This window comes from Mastigoproctus giganteus, chromosome 5, assembly GCF_048544385.1.
Source record: "Mastigoproctus giganteus isolate SK-2022 chromosome 5, ASM4854438v1, whole genome shotgun sequence".
NCBI lineage: Eukaryota > Metazoa > Arthropoda > Arachnida > Uropygi > Thelyphonidae > Mastigoproctus > Mastigoproctus giganteus.
In genome coordinates, this window is record NC_143579.1 from 231,340,403 (window position 1) to 231,357,394 (window position 16,992).

The 16,992-nt window shown below is 40.5% G+C and overlaps 1 protein-coding gene across 1 annotated transcript in view; it reads left to right on the top strand.

Annotated features, from left to right (window-relative positions):
- The window catches only part of LOC150086266 (uncharacterized), a 66,873-nt gene that overhangs the window by 15,568 nt on the left and 34,313 nt on the right, over positions 1 to 16,992 (top strand). The window contains exon 2 of the mRNA XM_090373794.1: positions 12,960 to 13,107. Coding sequence (XP_090229920.1) covers positions 12,960 to 13,107 — 148 coding nt within the window. The remainder of the gene's footprint in view (positions 1 to 12,959; positions 13,108 to 16,992) is intronic.

Genomic DNA, 16,992 nt, shown 5'->3' on the forward strand with positions numbered 1-16,992 from the left:
GATTGTAGTCCACGCGTGTCTACAAACCTTTATTCAGTAGATGCCTTCAATAATGACATCCAACGAGCCAATCACCAATTTCCTTGTTAGGGAACCATATCAATGTAACAGAGAGGGTTGACATATTCCCTTATCAACCCACTAAACATCACACCACATGAGGAACAATAGAACCCAACAGTGGCTTCATTATCCGATAATGTCAAACTTCCTCTTTACAAAATTGCTCGTTTTCGCCAAGATAAAGGGAATTCAGTAGAATTTGAAAAGCTTAGGACCCTCCCCAGTCATATTTGTTTTCACGGTTGCTGTTTTTAATGGCAGAGGGCGTATAACGACCCAAAGTCCACCAGGAGACCGATAAATATCGTTTATTCCTGCCAGCAGTGGATCGATGCCATAATTATAATCGTATGGTGGACAAAAACAGTAAATGCTGTCCATAATGGATTTTCTCATTAATTTGGGGACTCTTACAGAACTATTTTGGTTCTTCGCGGTACTGAAGAGTATTAATTATCTAATTAATTCATAAATAAAGAAACGCGAAGTGGTAAGGAAGCCAATCCCTCGATATAGACGCTTCTTGCTCTATTGATCTATGGCATGTATTGTGATTGCCACCAGCGCAGTTTCGAATCTCCTTTTATGTGTTCGGTTGCCTTCATTTATCTTCGAAGTTTCTGAAATACCTTCTGGAAGAAGCGCACTTAAGGATTCAATAGCAGACATTTCAGAAATCGCACCAGTTCCAAAGCTGGAAAATCCTTGGCTGCTCCGATGAGCTGTGTATTGTGTGGACGTAAGAGATGCGTGACTGAGCAGTCGTCTTTGACCCGGGACCGTGCTAGCTGAGTTGAAGCATTCCTGGAAGTTGATGTATCGAATATCTTCTGTACTAGTGTCGATTTCGGACATATTTTCGTGGCTCTAACTTCCTCGAACATTCCAGAGAGGCAAAGGCACTCTTATTTCTTATCCACATAATGACAGATTCCGTATACAAGGGGAACTCTTCAGAGAGGTTTTGGTTTAACGATTATTTGTTCCATCCATTCAACTGAAAGTCCATCTGAAGAAACTGTGTACGGATTGTCATCAGTAGAAGATTTAGTGGTTTTTCATCCCCCTTTTAGTTCTTATCAGCACTCCATGGCACATAACTCTTGCTGCCATCGAAAGCGACTTTTAGGAGGGCCCTATTAAAGACTTATTTATATTATTCAAAAATTTTAGGAGTATTCTTCCACCTTTATCTTCCTTTCAGAGGGGTTTCAGGTTGAAAGAGTCGTCACACCTCACACAGCATGAATAGAGGGTGTCTTTGTTTTCTGTCAATTCTCATTGGCGTCACTGCCAGCCATGACACAACGAACAAAACCTTAGTCGGTTGCCCCACCCTTGAGATTCTGTAACAGCAAAACTGAATGTGTAGATGGATGGATGTAAATTATCGAAGCGAGCAATCAGTAAATGGATCCATCACAGTTAACCACACCTTGAGAGCCATTAGTGGAGAAGTGAACTCTTAGAAATGAGTTTAACTATCAGAAAAGTGGCGCTACTAGCCGTGTGGGTTATTCGCCATCCTTAAAGATATTGAACATCCGGTCTTGTTCTATCGGACAGTAGTTGTAACGTCATGAAGGTTCTACCCGAAGCTTTGATGCCTTTGTGTCATCCCAATATATGTGTCCCAGTAAAATCATTCTCGGATTCAAAGTTTTAAATACACTGATGGACAAAATTAATGGAACACGTAGAAAACGTGGTGTAACCCGTGCAGCTGGTATTGAATCGCAAGATGGACGATTGCGATTCATCCCGCTTCTGCGGGACAAAACTGGTACGGTAATGCACCAGCGAGAATCTTCGGAGAGATGTTTATAGGGGTTGTATAAGAATTTAAAAAATGGTCATATTCCAGAAATCCCTACAAGATGCTCGAAAATATGGTCACATGATATCAGTACGGTGTATGATCCCTCTACCGGCTAAACAGGCCAGACAGCGATGAACCCTGCTGGAAGCAAGGGTGTCTGCAACATTCTGTGACAACAGATCCCATTCTCCCATCAGTACAGTCATTAACTCACTAAGTGACCGAGGAGTCGGCCGTTGGCGTGCAATGCGGCGCCCAAGGGCATTCCACACATATTCGATCAGGTTTAAGTCTGGTGATCGTGCTGACCAAGGCAGTCGTTGGATATCTTCAGTTTCAAGATATTCGACTTGACCTCTACGTGCAATGGAGTTGTCCTGCACGAAAACAAAATCTGGGCCAACCGCATTCCAAAAGAGAACGAGGACCTCTTCAAAAAGGGGTGTGGCCATTGATCATTCTTCCTTCCCACACGAGAACACTGTTCCACCGTAATTGTCCCGTTCTCTGATGTTGGAGAGATGGTACCGCATTCTTCGTTGTCTCCAGATGAAATAACGTCTAGAATCTATTTCTAGGGTAAAACGGGACTCATCAGAGAACATACCTGTACCCCATTTGTCAGGGCTCCAAATCGCATGGTACAAGTTTCGACGAGCTTTGCGGTGGTTTGGGTTTAATTGGATACCCACCTCAGGCTTCCATGCGTACAGTCCACATTCAGCATTCTTAGCACAGTCCAGTTGGAAATGTGTTCACCTGTGGCCGCAGCAACCTCAAGAGACAGTTGATGACAGGATATCGTAAGGTTTCGTCTTGCTGTTAGAGCCAGATAATGTTCTGTTCTGATTGACGTAGCCAACGGACGACCTTGACCAGCTCTTCTTGTGGTTCCTGAAACTGCTTGGGCCACATTGATACATTAAGCCAACGTGCCACCTCCATCTGCGACTGCCCAGCTCCAAGTCGTCCAACGGCCCACCAACTCAAAGAATCATCTAAACGATGATGACCTGCCATCCTGAGTACTGGAGATGTGGCTGTCTTACTGAGCAACCCAAAAACGGGATTGAAGTGATTTGGTTGTGACCCGTGTTTTTATAGTCATGAATAATTTGCATAATGTGGAGCTCTGTAGAGTGGTAAATCGATTTCTATTGGATACTCTAAATTTGCATACCAGATGTCTATTATATGAAAATATTGGTCTTCAGCGACACTATTCGCAATAAAATATTCATGAAAAACATTAATTTTGTCGAGCAGTGTGAATGGGAAAATTGTTCCCCGTCCTCGGTTTATTCTAAAAACGTAATCGGTGTACTTCTGAAACAAACGTGGACAAATTTTGTTTAAAAAAAAAAAAAAAAAAAGAGAGAGAAAAACCAACGCAATGATTTCAAACGTATCAACTACGAAAATAACTTCAACTGGAGTAGGGTCCTCAATTAATATGCAATCAAAACTTAAAAAAAAAAACAATTTATGTAAAATAAATGTAAATGAATGCTCGTGAGAGTTGAGATATTTCTGCGCATTTTCTATCAGTCTTTCCTTCTTAAGACTAAAAGGAACTCCAGCCATTTCTCTGCTCACCTTCCCTCCTCTCTGGTGAATACTTCAAGTCCCTTTAATGCGTAAAACCGTTTAAATTTACTTCAGACTACTAAAATGTCCCTGGTGGTGAATTAATGAAAAAATATTAGCTCAATATTCAAGAGAAAAGAAAGAACGTATCGTTTGTGTAAACGAAGGGCCTGCTACAGTAGGGAACAATTTATACAGCGGCAAAAAAGACTGTGTGGAGTTCTGTAATCCACTTGGACGCTAAGAAAATCAACAGAAATAAGAATTTATCTACCTCCGTGTGTGTTGGAGCCGTGTCACAGAACGCGTACCGCCAGTCGGCGTTCAAACAGCGAAAAGAAAGTCGGGGCCGGTTCAAAGGCTCGTGCTGGAGGTTTGTGTTTATTGAAAAGCTGCGGCGAGACCGACGAGATGTTGTTCTTTGTTTCCTGATCAATATCCAGTTGCCGGTGGTTAGCTGCGAACTCGAAGCCAACGCAGGAAAATAAAATTTGCGACCCGCCCCTGTAGTAGAAGTTATCGTCTGCTTCGTGATCGCATGACGCCCTGGTATCGAGAGTCCACAGTTTTTATTAGGTCGAAGACAATATCCGAGCGAGAATTTTCACCAAGAACATCTGGTAAACTCTTAAAAGATTCATACTTTAGTTCGGGGTATACGCCGAGGGATTAGAGGGAAGGGGAGTTGAGAGGGGGGAGGGGGATGCTGTTTAAAGGGAAAAGGCTAATCTGCACCGGTGCCTGACAAATAGTGTGTGTTGTTCCAAGCAGGTGCGTCTGTATTTCTCTGGTGACTTTGAGAAGACCATTTGTCTTTTGTCTCCTCTGAAATGTCTGGAACTTTCTCTCTTCGATCCCGGAACTCCTTATAAATTAGCGCAGACGACAAATAAGACCGAGTTGTTGGGCGCAATAGGGAACGCGGGTTTAATACGTTCACAAAAGGTGCATCTTTAAGGAGGCTGAAGGTGGTGTTAATTGATGGAGATTTTGGCCCTCTGATCAGAGCCAGACTTTTGTCCTCCTTTGTGTATAGGAGAACAAAGGAGTGGGAGATGGCTGATGGGGGGGAGGGGAGGTTACCTATTTCGAATTGATTCCATCCGAGTGGAATATTCGCTCTGTAGGCGCCCTGAAATACGTTTTCAGGCGCGCGGGGTAATTCATTTTGTAGGATTCTGCCTCAAATGCAGTTATATAATCTAAAGTGGTAAACAAGCAACAGACAAGAAGCTGTCTCGAAAGCGTTGAGCAGCTACAAGTGGAGGGTCAAACGGCAGTTCGTCGTGACCCGGTCATGCGTCCTGATTGATAACAGGCGAACGGTGATGAAAGTCTCGCAGTCAATGCTGATTGCAATTGAGAAGCGAGAAACTTTCCAGAAATAAAACAGTTTCTTTGGAGTTCGGCCAAGCAGAATTCGTGATTCCATCTACCAAGTTTGGTTGGTTCGTTATCCGCCCATAAATATTTATACTGTGCGCGCATGCGCAATCATCGAAGCAAATGTTTTTGTTAAGTGGCGTGTCTTGGGACCTCGATATCCGAAAATCAATCCATTGTACGCACGAATGCCCTTTCATCTGGTCATGCAAACAACCCTTTGCAGATGCAGTAAACTACACTCGATGGTGGTGGGTTGGATCTTTTTGGATCTATTAGAATAATCTTGTCTGTGCACACAGTTTGGTGCGGGAATTGACAAACCAGCCTTGGCTCTTATTCTGAACAACCAACGATTTTCTTTCTGTCTGAATACACTTTGGCCTGGGTAGTGAGTGCTGGGTGTGAACCACGTTTTTATCCTGGAGTTTACAATTTTTTTCATTCCATTAACCTTTTATTATCGGAAGGGATACGAGGTGTAACAGTAAAGTTCCCGGACAAGAGGTAACGTTCAGTTCGGGGATTAAAAGTTTTTTCTTTGTGTCCTTTTAACATCCTGAAATCTCTTTCTTTGGAGAGCCTCTCGTGGATAGCATAGTTGGTAGGATCGCCGTCCTCCTCAAACTGGGTGGAAAAGACATCAGTCCAGTCGATGACCGCAGGAATGTTATGGGCCTTTTTCATGTGGCAGAATTAGTCGGTCTCAGGAGAGGGTAGCATGGTTTTTTCTCCAAGAAACTCGAATTTTGCATCCATCAAACAGAAAATCAACCACAGCATATTGTGGGCTCACCCAGGAAATGCACTTCAATAGCCTTTGAAGTACCCGTAGAACTCAGAATTGACGTTCCCCCCTTCAGTTACACATTCCTTGTGAATCACACCCTATTTATCGAAAAAGATGATCAGCATCCTCCTGATCCTGGACTTCTGTAAACGAAGCTTTTAGAGCCTTGGTGATGAATTTGAGTCATTCAGTCCATGACTGGACAAATTGTGAATGGTGAATCTCTAAGACGTAGAACCTTCATCCACGTCACATTTCTCGAAGTTATTCCATCCGAACTTTAAGAGGAAAGTCGCCCCTTGTTTCGAGTCTTTTTTATCAGAATTAGTTTAAAAATTAAACTGGAGTCCATCAAGCTCTCTGCTGCCCCACTCAAGGTCAGAGCTCACACTTGTGTATCAGGCAACAGAGCGACAATCCCCAAAGCAGAATGCAATGGTTACGCAGTTCTTGTTCTTGGTGGTGACTCTTTGTCAGGGAAGCGGGAAATATGTTGTGCAAGAAGGATAGGTGGAATAGGACCATGTATATGCTTGGAAAAAAGTGGAAAGTGTAGATGAAGAATGAGGTCCAAATCCGATCCCACAATGGGGTCAGCAATTCTTATGACAATCATCAGAGAAAGAACATCTACTTAGGACTGACAAGACAGGAGGGGTGGCGAGTTTTGCTCTTAGTTAAGAAGCATATTAAATCCAAGACTACATCCAGAAAACATGGGTGGCCAGTGCAATGTCGAGTTGGTTTGATGTGGTTTCGTCTAACCAGTCTGATAAGCTACGCTACTATGATGCAGTTATCAAGGAACTGGACGCAAAAAATAATATTGATATATACTTGGATTTCAGGAAGGCTTCTGATGGTTCAGTGCTGAGTCCATTGTTGTTTTCAGCATTTATTAATGATATTGATGAAGGTATATCAGGCTTAATGTCCAGAGTTGCAGATGATACAAAGGTTGGTAGCGTGGTTAACGACAGTAATGACGATATACTACTGAAACAAGATCTAGGAGAATTAAGTCGATGGACTGAGAAGTGGCAGTTGAAGTTTAACACTGGAAAATGCAAAGTACTGCATATGGGTAGCAGTAACCCCAGAGTAACGTACCTTCTGTGTGGTACTACACTCAGGGGAGTGGAAAATGAAAAAGACCTGGGGGTAATTGTGCAGTCAGATACGAAGCTATCTTAACAGTGTAGACAGGCTGCCAGGACAGCATGGAGTTTTGTCAGTCATACATGATCTTTGCTGATGAAGGCAGCGAAAGGGTGATCTTACCAAAACTGCAAATTGCACCTGCTAAGAGTTCTGAATGTGGTGTTTAAAGACCTTGAATGGATTGACCAAGCTCAATGATGATTGCATTCTTCATCTTGATCAGACTACACGTTAGGGGCATAAATTGAAGTTGAGGAAGGATGGTTGCAGGATAGATGTGAGGAAGTTTGCCTTAATCCAATGAGTGGTTGATTGTTGAAAGAAACTTCCATCTGTTGTTGTTGTGGAAGTGGGTTGTTTGAATAAATTCAAGGAAGAATTTGTCTAATTCTTCCTTGAAGAATTAGACAAATGTTCCCTGTAACATTTGTTTAAAATGTTCCCTGGAGGGGGGATTCATTTTCATAATTCCTCAGCCAGTTTTGCTTGGATGCTATTCAATATTACCATTTAAATAACTTTGTACCAAAAGTTTTGTCTTAAGCTCTGTGATTGCATCTTAATTAAATTTTAATTAAATTCTAATTGCTGTTTTGTTTTTAATTCCAAACCACTTGACAAAGTAATCTCTTCCATTTAACGAGGTTCCATTTATACACCGACACCACATAAGTCAAAGTTGACAACAAATAATTCTTAAAAGTATCACTAAGGTCACGTGAATCGATTATTCGGGTCAATTGAAATTAAATACTAAAGATTAAAATTTAATTAACTTTTAATTAAGCTGTATTCGTAGAGATTAAGACAAATTTTGGTAGAAAATTATTTCAGTTTAAGATTCCAATAGATGGCGTATTAGGTAAGATTAACAGACATTTACAGCAAAATAGGATATTTTAAACTCATTATTATGAGTATCTTATTACATTATACACTATCGCACAAAAAGTAATGGGCATTTACAGTTAAGATATTATAATTTCTGTCTTTTCCTTCCTTTATTCTTTCTGCCACTTTACTTCAAAGGGGGTTTAGATCTGAACTCTGTACTGGGCACTACATTGTTAGTATAGAATATTTTTAAACGCTGTATAGGAAAAAAATATGAGACAGGAAGCCATCTTGTTCGTTAGTTTTGTGGATTATGGTATTTGGGATCATAGAGCATCTTTTGTTACAGTGCGCCTTGATGTTTTGCTTTGCGCCTTCCTCGGTCATCAGTTAAATACACCAGATGTGCTGAAGAGTCATAAAGAATGCGCAATCCAAGTAAGGATGGGAAAAATCAAGAGCGTTGTAATAAAGTTTAAAAATGAGATTGAAACCCATCAGTTACGTTCTTTCGTGCCTTACCGAAACAGGAAGTAATAAAGCTTATAATTAAAATGAAACCTCGCTGCACAAGTGTCCTTAATTATCAAAAGTTGATTAGCTGTTGGGATTAAACATAAAAAATTATATTTACGAAACTAAAAATATTGAAGAGTTAAGTGCCAAACCAGGGGTAACTTAACTGTGTTTTCTGTTTAGAAAGCACTGAGAAGAAAAGAAACTTAATTACACATACACTGAGTAGACACTTTATTGGGTACATCGCACTTTAGCCCTCAGAACAGCCTGGATTAGTATTAGTATTAGTAATGGCTATTTGGCAGTAGGAAGCCTAAGGCTTATGCTGCAATAGCCACAAGAAAAGTAAAACAATAATATTATTAAATAAAATAAATAATAAATAACCAGCTGACCTTTGAATTTCCCCAAACTGTCAGCCTCAACCACCCATGTAGGCAACTTATTCCAGTAATTTATAACTCGCTGGCTAAAATAAAACTTCCAGCAATCCAGTCTAAACATCTCCCTCCGTAACTTGAATTGATGGCCCCTGGGTCTAGAATGATTTATAACCTCGTCCTCGTTCATTTTAATTTTGCCTCTCAGAGCCTTAAACCCATCAGTCAAGGGTCCTCTACAAGGGTCATCGGCCAAGGACGCCCTTTTACCGATCTCACCAGGCGAGTTACTCGTCTTTGGATCCTTTCAAGAAGAACAATGTCTTTCTTTAGGTGCAGTCTCCATACTTGAACACAGTATTCCAAGAGTGGTCTAACAATAGCTTTCTTTAATGGGACTATGATGTCTTTATCTCTACAAGCAAATGTTCTATAAATCATCGATAGGAAACCATGGGTCCTCCTTGCAACCAGTCTACAATGCTCGGAGAACTTCATGTCTAACCGTATCATAACACCCAAGTCCCTTTCCTCCACTACCAGCTTTAGTTCAACTCCACTAAGTGTATAATTTATTTTGGGGTTACTGTTCCTCGGGTGTAAGACCTTGAACTTTGCTGGATTAAAGCAAAGCTACCACTTTTCTGACCATCCTTGAAGTCTATCTAGGTCACTCTGAAGAAGCTCTGCTTGGCGACGATCATTAACTACTCTACCAATCTTTACATCATCTGCAAATAAGATAACCAAAAAGAACAGTGGTCTCAATACTGGTCCTTGGGGAATCCCACTTCTTGCATCAACCCAATCTGTGGAATAACCATTTATCACAACCCTGTGCCCCCGCCCTGAAGCCATCCATCTAAGGACTTTCTGTGGGATTCGACCTGTTTCAGCTTATAAAGTAATCGCTCATGCGGGACTGAGACCATTTTTTAACAGTGTATCCTGAAAATGGATATTTTGCCTTTCAGCTTCTGGTAGATTGGTAGATTCTTCCTAATCATTCCATGGGCATTGTACAAATGAAAGATTTGATTAATTTTAACCTTTGTTGGGTCAACAATCTTACTTAACATATTTAATCGATGGATTTCTCTCTCTAATCTTAGATATTTATTTGCTTAGAGTAACAACAAAGACATCAAACATTCAACTTTGGTGGGGACACTCCACCAAATTCCCTTACTCTTTAAACCTTTCAAATCATGGTAAGAACTCATCCATATGTTAAGAGAAACGATCTCGTGAACATGAAGAAGGAGCCCATAACGTCTGCGCTGGCTTAGCCCAAAACTGCGTTCCCTGAGACGCTGCTGTAGCCGAGCATGGTCGACATCCTCTTTATGAACCGCAAAGTTCCACTTGGTTGAATTTGTGCTTAATGAGTGAGCGAAGAGACACAGGCGTCGACGTCTTTGGGCTCCGAAAAGGCGGACGGGAGGGAGACGTATATAATCGTCTGGCGAAAAACGTAAACACATGAACGATTCTTAGGAAAGTCTTGTCAAAAACAAAGATTAATAATTCCAATCTCTTTCCCCTCGAAGCCATTACAAACAAGGAATATCCTCGATCTCAGACCACAGACGTTATCTGAATATTCGCAATTTATGGGCCGTCATGCTCCAGTTAGGGCCACGAAAAACATGACAGGCGTAGGAGAACCGGCCGGAATAAATGGGCAACTTTGAACGCATCAGTTTAATCAAATCTGAAAGGGCTTGTCGGTGTTGGTGTACATCTAAGAGTAATCCGGCCCACATTTAGGAACGTCTACTTTATTTTGTGGTGCCTGTCAGGCACAGTTGCATTATTGTAATAAACTGGCAATTTATAATTTAAAATCTTTTCAGAGACTGCATTTGTTTATAATTAAAAGTGTCCCCTGACATTTGGTAGGTCAGTGTACATTAAAACTACTTCCATATCTAATAATAAAGATATTGTAAAAAAACATTGGAAAACTCATCTTATATGAACATAGACAATTGAAAATTATTGGTGTACATTGTCTGATATAAAAAAAAATAAAGAAGGTAACATTTTTTTGGCACACGCTGTACATACAGAAACAAAAAATTGCTATCCTTCTCGTTATGCCTATATTGGCATGAATGTTAATGAGCTTTTTCAGAACTATGCTTCTCCCTTATCCGACCCCTTATTGAACTGAGTAATATCATCCCAAATAAAAGAAATATTTCTTGAAAATGAACAAGGTAATATATTTTGGCACACGCTATACATACAGGAACAAAAACTCGGTATCCTTCTCGTTATGCCAATATTGCCATGAGTGTAAATCAAACTTTGAGAACTATGGGGGGGGGACATTCCCCATCCGACCCCTTATTTAAGTTAATATCATCCCAAATGAGAAAAATATTTCTTGAAAATAAAGAAGGTAATTTTTTTTGGCACACGCTATACATACGTGGAAAACAATCTCGGTATCCTTCTCCTAATGCTTATATTGGTATGAATGTAGATCAACCTTTTGAGAACTGTCCCCCCATCCGACCCCTTAATGAACTGAATAATATCACCCCAAATAAAAGAAATATTTCTTGAAAATAAATAAGGAAACATTTTTTGGCACACGCTATACATACAAGGAAAAAAATCTCGGTATTCTTCTCCTTATGCTTATATTGACATGAATGTAGATCAACTTTTGGAGAACTATCCCCCCATCCGAACCCTTATTGAACTGAGTAATATCACTCCAAATAAAAGTTTCTTAAAAATTAACGAGGTAACATTTTTTTGGCACACGCTATACATACAGGAACAAAAACTCGTTATCCTTCTCGTTATGCCTATATTGACATGAATATAAGTGAGTTTTTTAGGACTATTCCCCCCCATCCCATCCCTTATTTAACTTAGTAATATCACCCAAAATAAAAGAAATATTTCTCGAAAACAAGCGAGGTAACATTTTTTGGCACACGCTATACATACAGGAACAAAAACTCGTTATCGTTCTTGTTATGCCTATATTTACATGAATATAAATGAACTTTTTGGGAACTATACCCCCCTCGGATCCCTTATTTAACTGAGTAGTATCATCTCAAATAAAAGAAATATTTCTTGAAAATACAAAAGACAACATTTTTTGGCAGACACTATACATACAGAAAAAAAAACCTCGGTATCCTTCTTGGCATGAATGCAAATCAACGTTTAGAGAACTATACCCCCATCCGACCCCTTATTTAACTGAATAATATCACCCCAAATAAAAAAAATATATTTCTTGAAAATAAACAAGGAAACATTTTGTGGCACACGCTGTACATACAAGAAAAAAAACTCGGTATCCTTCTCGTTATGCATGAATGTAACTCGACCCTTTGAGAACTATGCCCCTCATCCGACCCCTTATTCAACTGAGTAATGTCACCCCAAATAAAAGAAATATTTCTTAAAAATTCCCTGCCTAGTTCAGTGACCCATAACACTGGAAATTTTTCTTTCTTAAAGTATATATAGATACTATCGACCCGATTCTTTGCCACCCACTTACCCACCCACCCACCCACCCACCCATCCGCCACTTAAACTTCGTCGATCAATTAGAACTCACATTTTTGACCCGATACAGGCAGTGGCTAACATTTAAAGGAGTCAGCGTGGCGAGCTGATAACAAAATTAAGACTTCGTTTCATTAAGGAATAAAAATCAGCCCAAAGGCAATAAAGAGCATTTTTCGTGAGGCGTAATAAATCTCCAACATCTGACAGCACCCACCGCTTCTTAAAAAGCCAGATTAGACTGCAACCAGCAAATGATTAATCACCTCGGGCCGAAGATTACAAAGATGTGATCAAAGTGCCACTTCAGACACTCTTGCAAAGTTGCCGCTTTGGCAGCGTTAAAACACATGCAACGCGATAATGACCCCTCACCAATCATCCGCTATTTTGCCATCCCCCCAACATTTTAAGCGAGGTTAATTTGTACAAACCTCGTGGACCAAAGAGAGAAATTCAATGTCCTCCAGAAAGCTAAAAAAAAAGGGTCTTAAGACTCCAAATACCCGTTGTGCATTACTCCCCAATAGGAGGTTCTTTTCAACCAAACTCTTGACACTTGTAAGGAACTAATTTGCATAAATTAGTGAGCAGATCATTGGGATGGAAAATTTCATTTCTTTAATGTACTTTTAGTTGAGGTACTCAACCTGATAAACTCCTTACAAATCTTACAACTGGAAAAGGTTTCTAATTTTTTGAAAATGAGTGTAGCTCGTTTGGGAATTTTTAAATAATTACAATGACGTAGAAACATTACTGATGGGAGTAAACTTTTGGCATCGTAGTGTATATAAATTTTTCTATTTTAAAATTGATATTAAAGCCTTTTCAAGTGTTCTAAATAAATGTATAGAATAGTGTCCTTCTTCTTTGGCAGTGTCCTCTGGTTGTCGGTTCCCGGGGAATTGGACTGGCACGTGGTTTCAAAAGGGGATTCATCCTCCAATCACAATTGATGGAAAGAACTTTTCAATTAAGGGAGAATGCCTTGAATCTGCAGGTGATATGTTCCTCATTGAAGACAGGTGAGTAAATTCATTTTAAATCATGAATTTAACTTTGATGATATTTTATTTCATGTATACCATCATCGACAATGTTTGCGATACATCAAGATCGAAGAACACTAACCCATAAGAGGACAATAGGCAAGACTCAATCCAATTATGATCAGTTGCAGACTCAAAATAGCTTAGAGAGATGGTTGATAACCAATTTTCCAATCTTTTATGAACTAACTTGTCTCTGGACTGAGGACTGAATGATAGAAATGATGGAAGAAGCGTCAGAGCATGCACTGGACTTCAAACTCATCACCAAGGGCAAAACATTTCACTCACAGAAGTCCAGAATCAAGACGATGCCGATTATGTTTTTCAACAAATCAACAAACGGACTGTGATTCTACTGGAATTTGCGCTTCAAAGACTATTGAAGCGCATTTCGCAGAAGAGGCCACAATTGAGAGGCAGATGGTTCTTGTTGCACGACAATACCCTACCCATTCCGGACTTGCGAAGACATTTCTGAAGACACATGGCATTGTACAAATCAACCATCCACCCTACTTCTCCATCAAGCACCAGTGAACTTCTTCCACCTTCCCAACTGTCCTCAAAGGAAAAAGATTCCAGGATGTTGAGGACATAAAGAAAGCCACAACCGCCGAATTGAATATTATTCGATGAGGGATGATTACTTTGAATAAAAAATAAAACTATTTTTGAGCTCCTCCACTTTGTTCTTTTTATGGCACCAATCCGGGAGCTCCATTACCACACCTCTTGCTTCTTTAGAAGCAAAATGACGTAGGAGAGGGGGGATTATACCACAGCTCATATCTACCAATTTCCAAAAGATTTCGACATGGTCTTTATCACCTAAGAAGTCACTTCTGAGGATGGACTGAATGAAACAAAACAGAGCAAGATCCAGCAATCTTTCTCCTCCCTTTTATTGATCCATCCGTCCATTATTTTTCTCTCTCTCTCTCTCTCTGCGCTAATTTTCTCCTCTATTCGCTCTCTGCTGCAGTTTATTTTTAATTTACTTCAGTCCAACCTCTTGTTCTGGGCAAACCATAAAAATCTCCACTAATAGCTTTCTGTTCCCAGTAACTCGCGTGTAACAGCGAGTGGATAGAGCGCACTAATAACCTCACACCTGCCAACCGACTACAAAACAATACCCCTAATTACTGGTGAGCCGGTGTTACATGATGAGAACCCCTTCCCCGATCCGACATAATTTTCCTGAAAGTCCCCTGAGTTGGCGAACCCAGACCTTTTCAGTAACGAAGTGCTCATTCATTTTGCGTCTCCACCGGCAGTGGGAGGGACCGTACACGAACTGACACCCTTTCCACACACCCCTTCCGCATCACCTTCCATTCGCCAAATTAATTTCGAGCCATCAAAGTTCGGACTAATTATTTCTCTGCGCTGACGCAACTTCGTGGGCGAATGTGGTCACGAAGTAGTGGATACGGCCTGCACGAACGCCGGAAGATGGCGTGATGCACAAATGATAAACAGCAACAGACCGAACCCCCCCCCCTCCACCCCAAAAAAAACTAGCTTTTGAAGCGAAAATTTTACAGATATCGAAATTTCTTTCTTCAATTTCCCTAAGGTTGGTTCATCACAAGAAAAAACTGGAGTACCCGAAGAAAATCCTACCAATACTTTTTAATACAGAATAAAAGTGGAGTTCCTTCTACTTAGGCTATCCCCAACTCGACCAGTAAAGTACCTCATACTGCAAGTATCCTTTTGGTTCATAGATGATTTGTGGGCCTTTAATACATAACTAGTAAAGTACAATTTACATAACTAGTAAAGAACATAAAATCGTATACGTTTCAGACTCAGTTTCTAAAGTTCTTTTTCAGTGTGGAACATTCTGATATTTTCAGAGAATCTCTGTGCAGGTTAGCTAAGAGGCACTAGTGACGTCACTAGAAGTTCAACAGCAGTCTGACATAAATCTCATTCCATTTACCCTAGTAAAGTCCGGTGTATAAGTAATTCCTTGGGCGGCAATAAAAATGGGTAGACTATAAATAAGAAAAGAATTCTCAAATAGTTATGGGATTAATAGGGCTCTAACAAAACATCGAATCACATGAAACTATGATAATACCAGTCCGTACACTATCCATATGATTTGTGATGCAGACCTAGGGTGGAAATTTTCCTAATCCTCCATATAGGCCTGACTTGGCACAGTGTGATTATTTTTCTATTTGGACATATCTTCCTGGAATATACTTTGAGTAGCGTGAAGCTGAAAAAGAGAGTGGCAGGCTAAATTCAACATATTGCCAAAGAGGCATTACTTATGGACTCACCCTTGTATCTTGGCAAAGCTTTTCATCCTTCTCTTCACCACTTCCCTATTGCAGTTGTGGTAGGGTTCTTAGGAGCATCAGCGACTAATTGTATGTTCTGAGGCTGATTCTCTGTTTGCTGGACTTAAAAACCAAGATTCCGGGAGAAAAAACCATGCTACCCTCGCCTGAGACCCATTAACTCAGCCACCTTGTGATAAAGACCCATAAAAAGTCTTCTCGTGTCCACTCAGAGCTTTTGCACCCGGTGTGGGAAAGACCGTGATCCACCCAACACTGTGCTACCCACGAGGGCACTTCACCTATTATAACGCCCGCCAACGCACTCTCCATGTGACTTAGTGATGCAGACCTAGGGTGTAATCTTTCTAATCCTCCACATAGGTCGGACTTGGCACCGTGTGATTTATTAAAGTATTCCATGCGGCTGCGCAGAAAATCAGCCTACACACTCATTTTGCCTCAGTCCAGGTTTTATACGAGTGGTTGCAGAAGCGCTTCTCTAGAACAGACAAAGAATTAACAGGAAGTTGATTGTGTGTACTGTGTATTAGACCAGATTGCCATGGAAACAAATCGTAAACAGGTCACAGAGAACCACCCCCAGCTGCAAAGAACACATATTTTATTCATCTCAACTGAAGTATAATTGACAGCAAAGATAGACCAATAAGCATCATTACGGATTACCGTATATTGCATTTGTTTTTAACATTAATCTCAAAATTCGCCCCCCTCGTTCCCCTTAAAGGTCGAATGCCCTTGAAGCCCCTTTCTTATACCAATATCTTTAAGTTAAAACTTCAATTTGTAGCATAAATTAATTTCAGGACAATCATCGTGATCTCCCCTTGGAAGGTAATACTGATCTTTGATCGTGGTGTATGATGGCCCCCACTATGGGGGCCCATCATTAAAGAAGCAAATTTCTTCTATCAACATTGCCTTTTCACCTCTGGAGGAATGAGTCCCACACTTCTCAACAACGTTGCAGGCAAATTTAAGCTGAGATATCTGAAGACTTTTCCACGAACAATAGCAACAATTTTGCTTTTGTCTTCCATGCGTCCATGTCCTCTTACATGGTGAACAACATCGTTGCCATATGATCTGTACCAGTTGCTCTGTACGTTGAGTTCCTCTAAGATGGGAGCAGTTTGTTCAGGTGTGCAATGCTCCAAGATCCTCTGAATCACACGAAAACCATATGGGTGAGTGGACAGTGCAAACACTTGTCCTTGAAATGCAATGCCAATTGATCCACTCCACACATTCTATACATTTTTGACCAAATTGGAGCAGTATGGTACTAAGGGCAAGTTGCTTAAATGGATAAAAGGGTGGTTGAATGAGAGAAGACAAAGAGTGATAATCAATGGAGGCTGCTCTTCGTGGACTAACGTTATTAGTGGAGTTCCCCAGGGTTCGATGTTCATCACACTGTTGTTTTGTGTATTTATGAATGATATTGATGAAGGTATATCAGGTTTAATGTCCAAGTTTGCAGATGATACAAAGGTTGGTAGGGTTGTTAATAACAGTAATGGCTGTGTGGTACTGC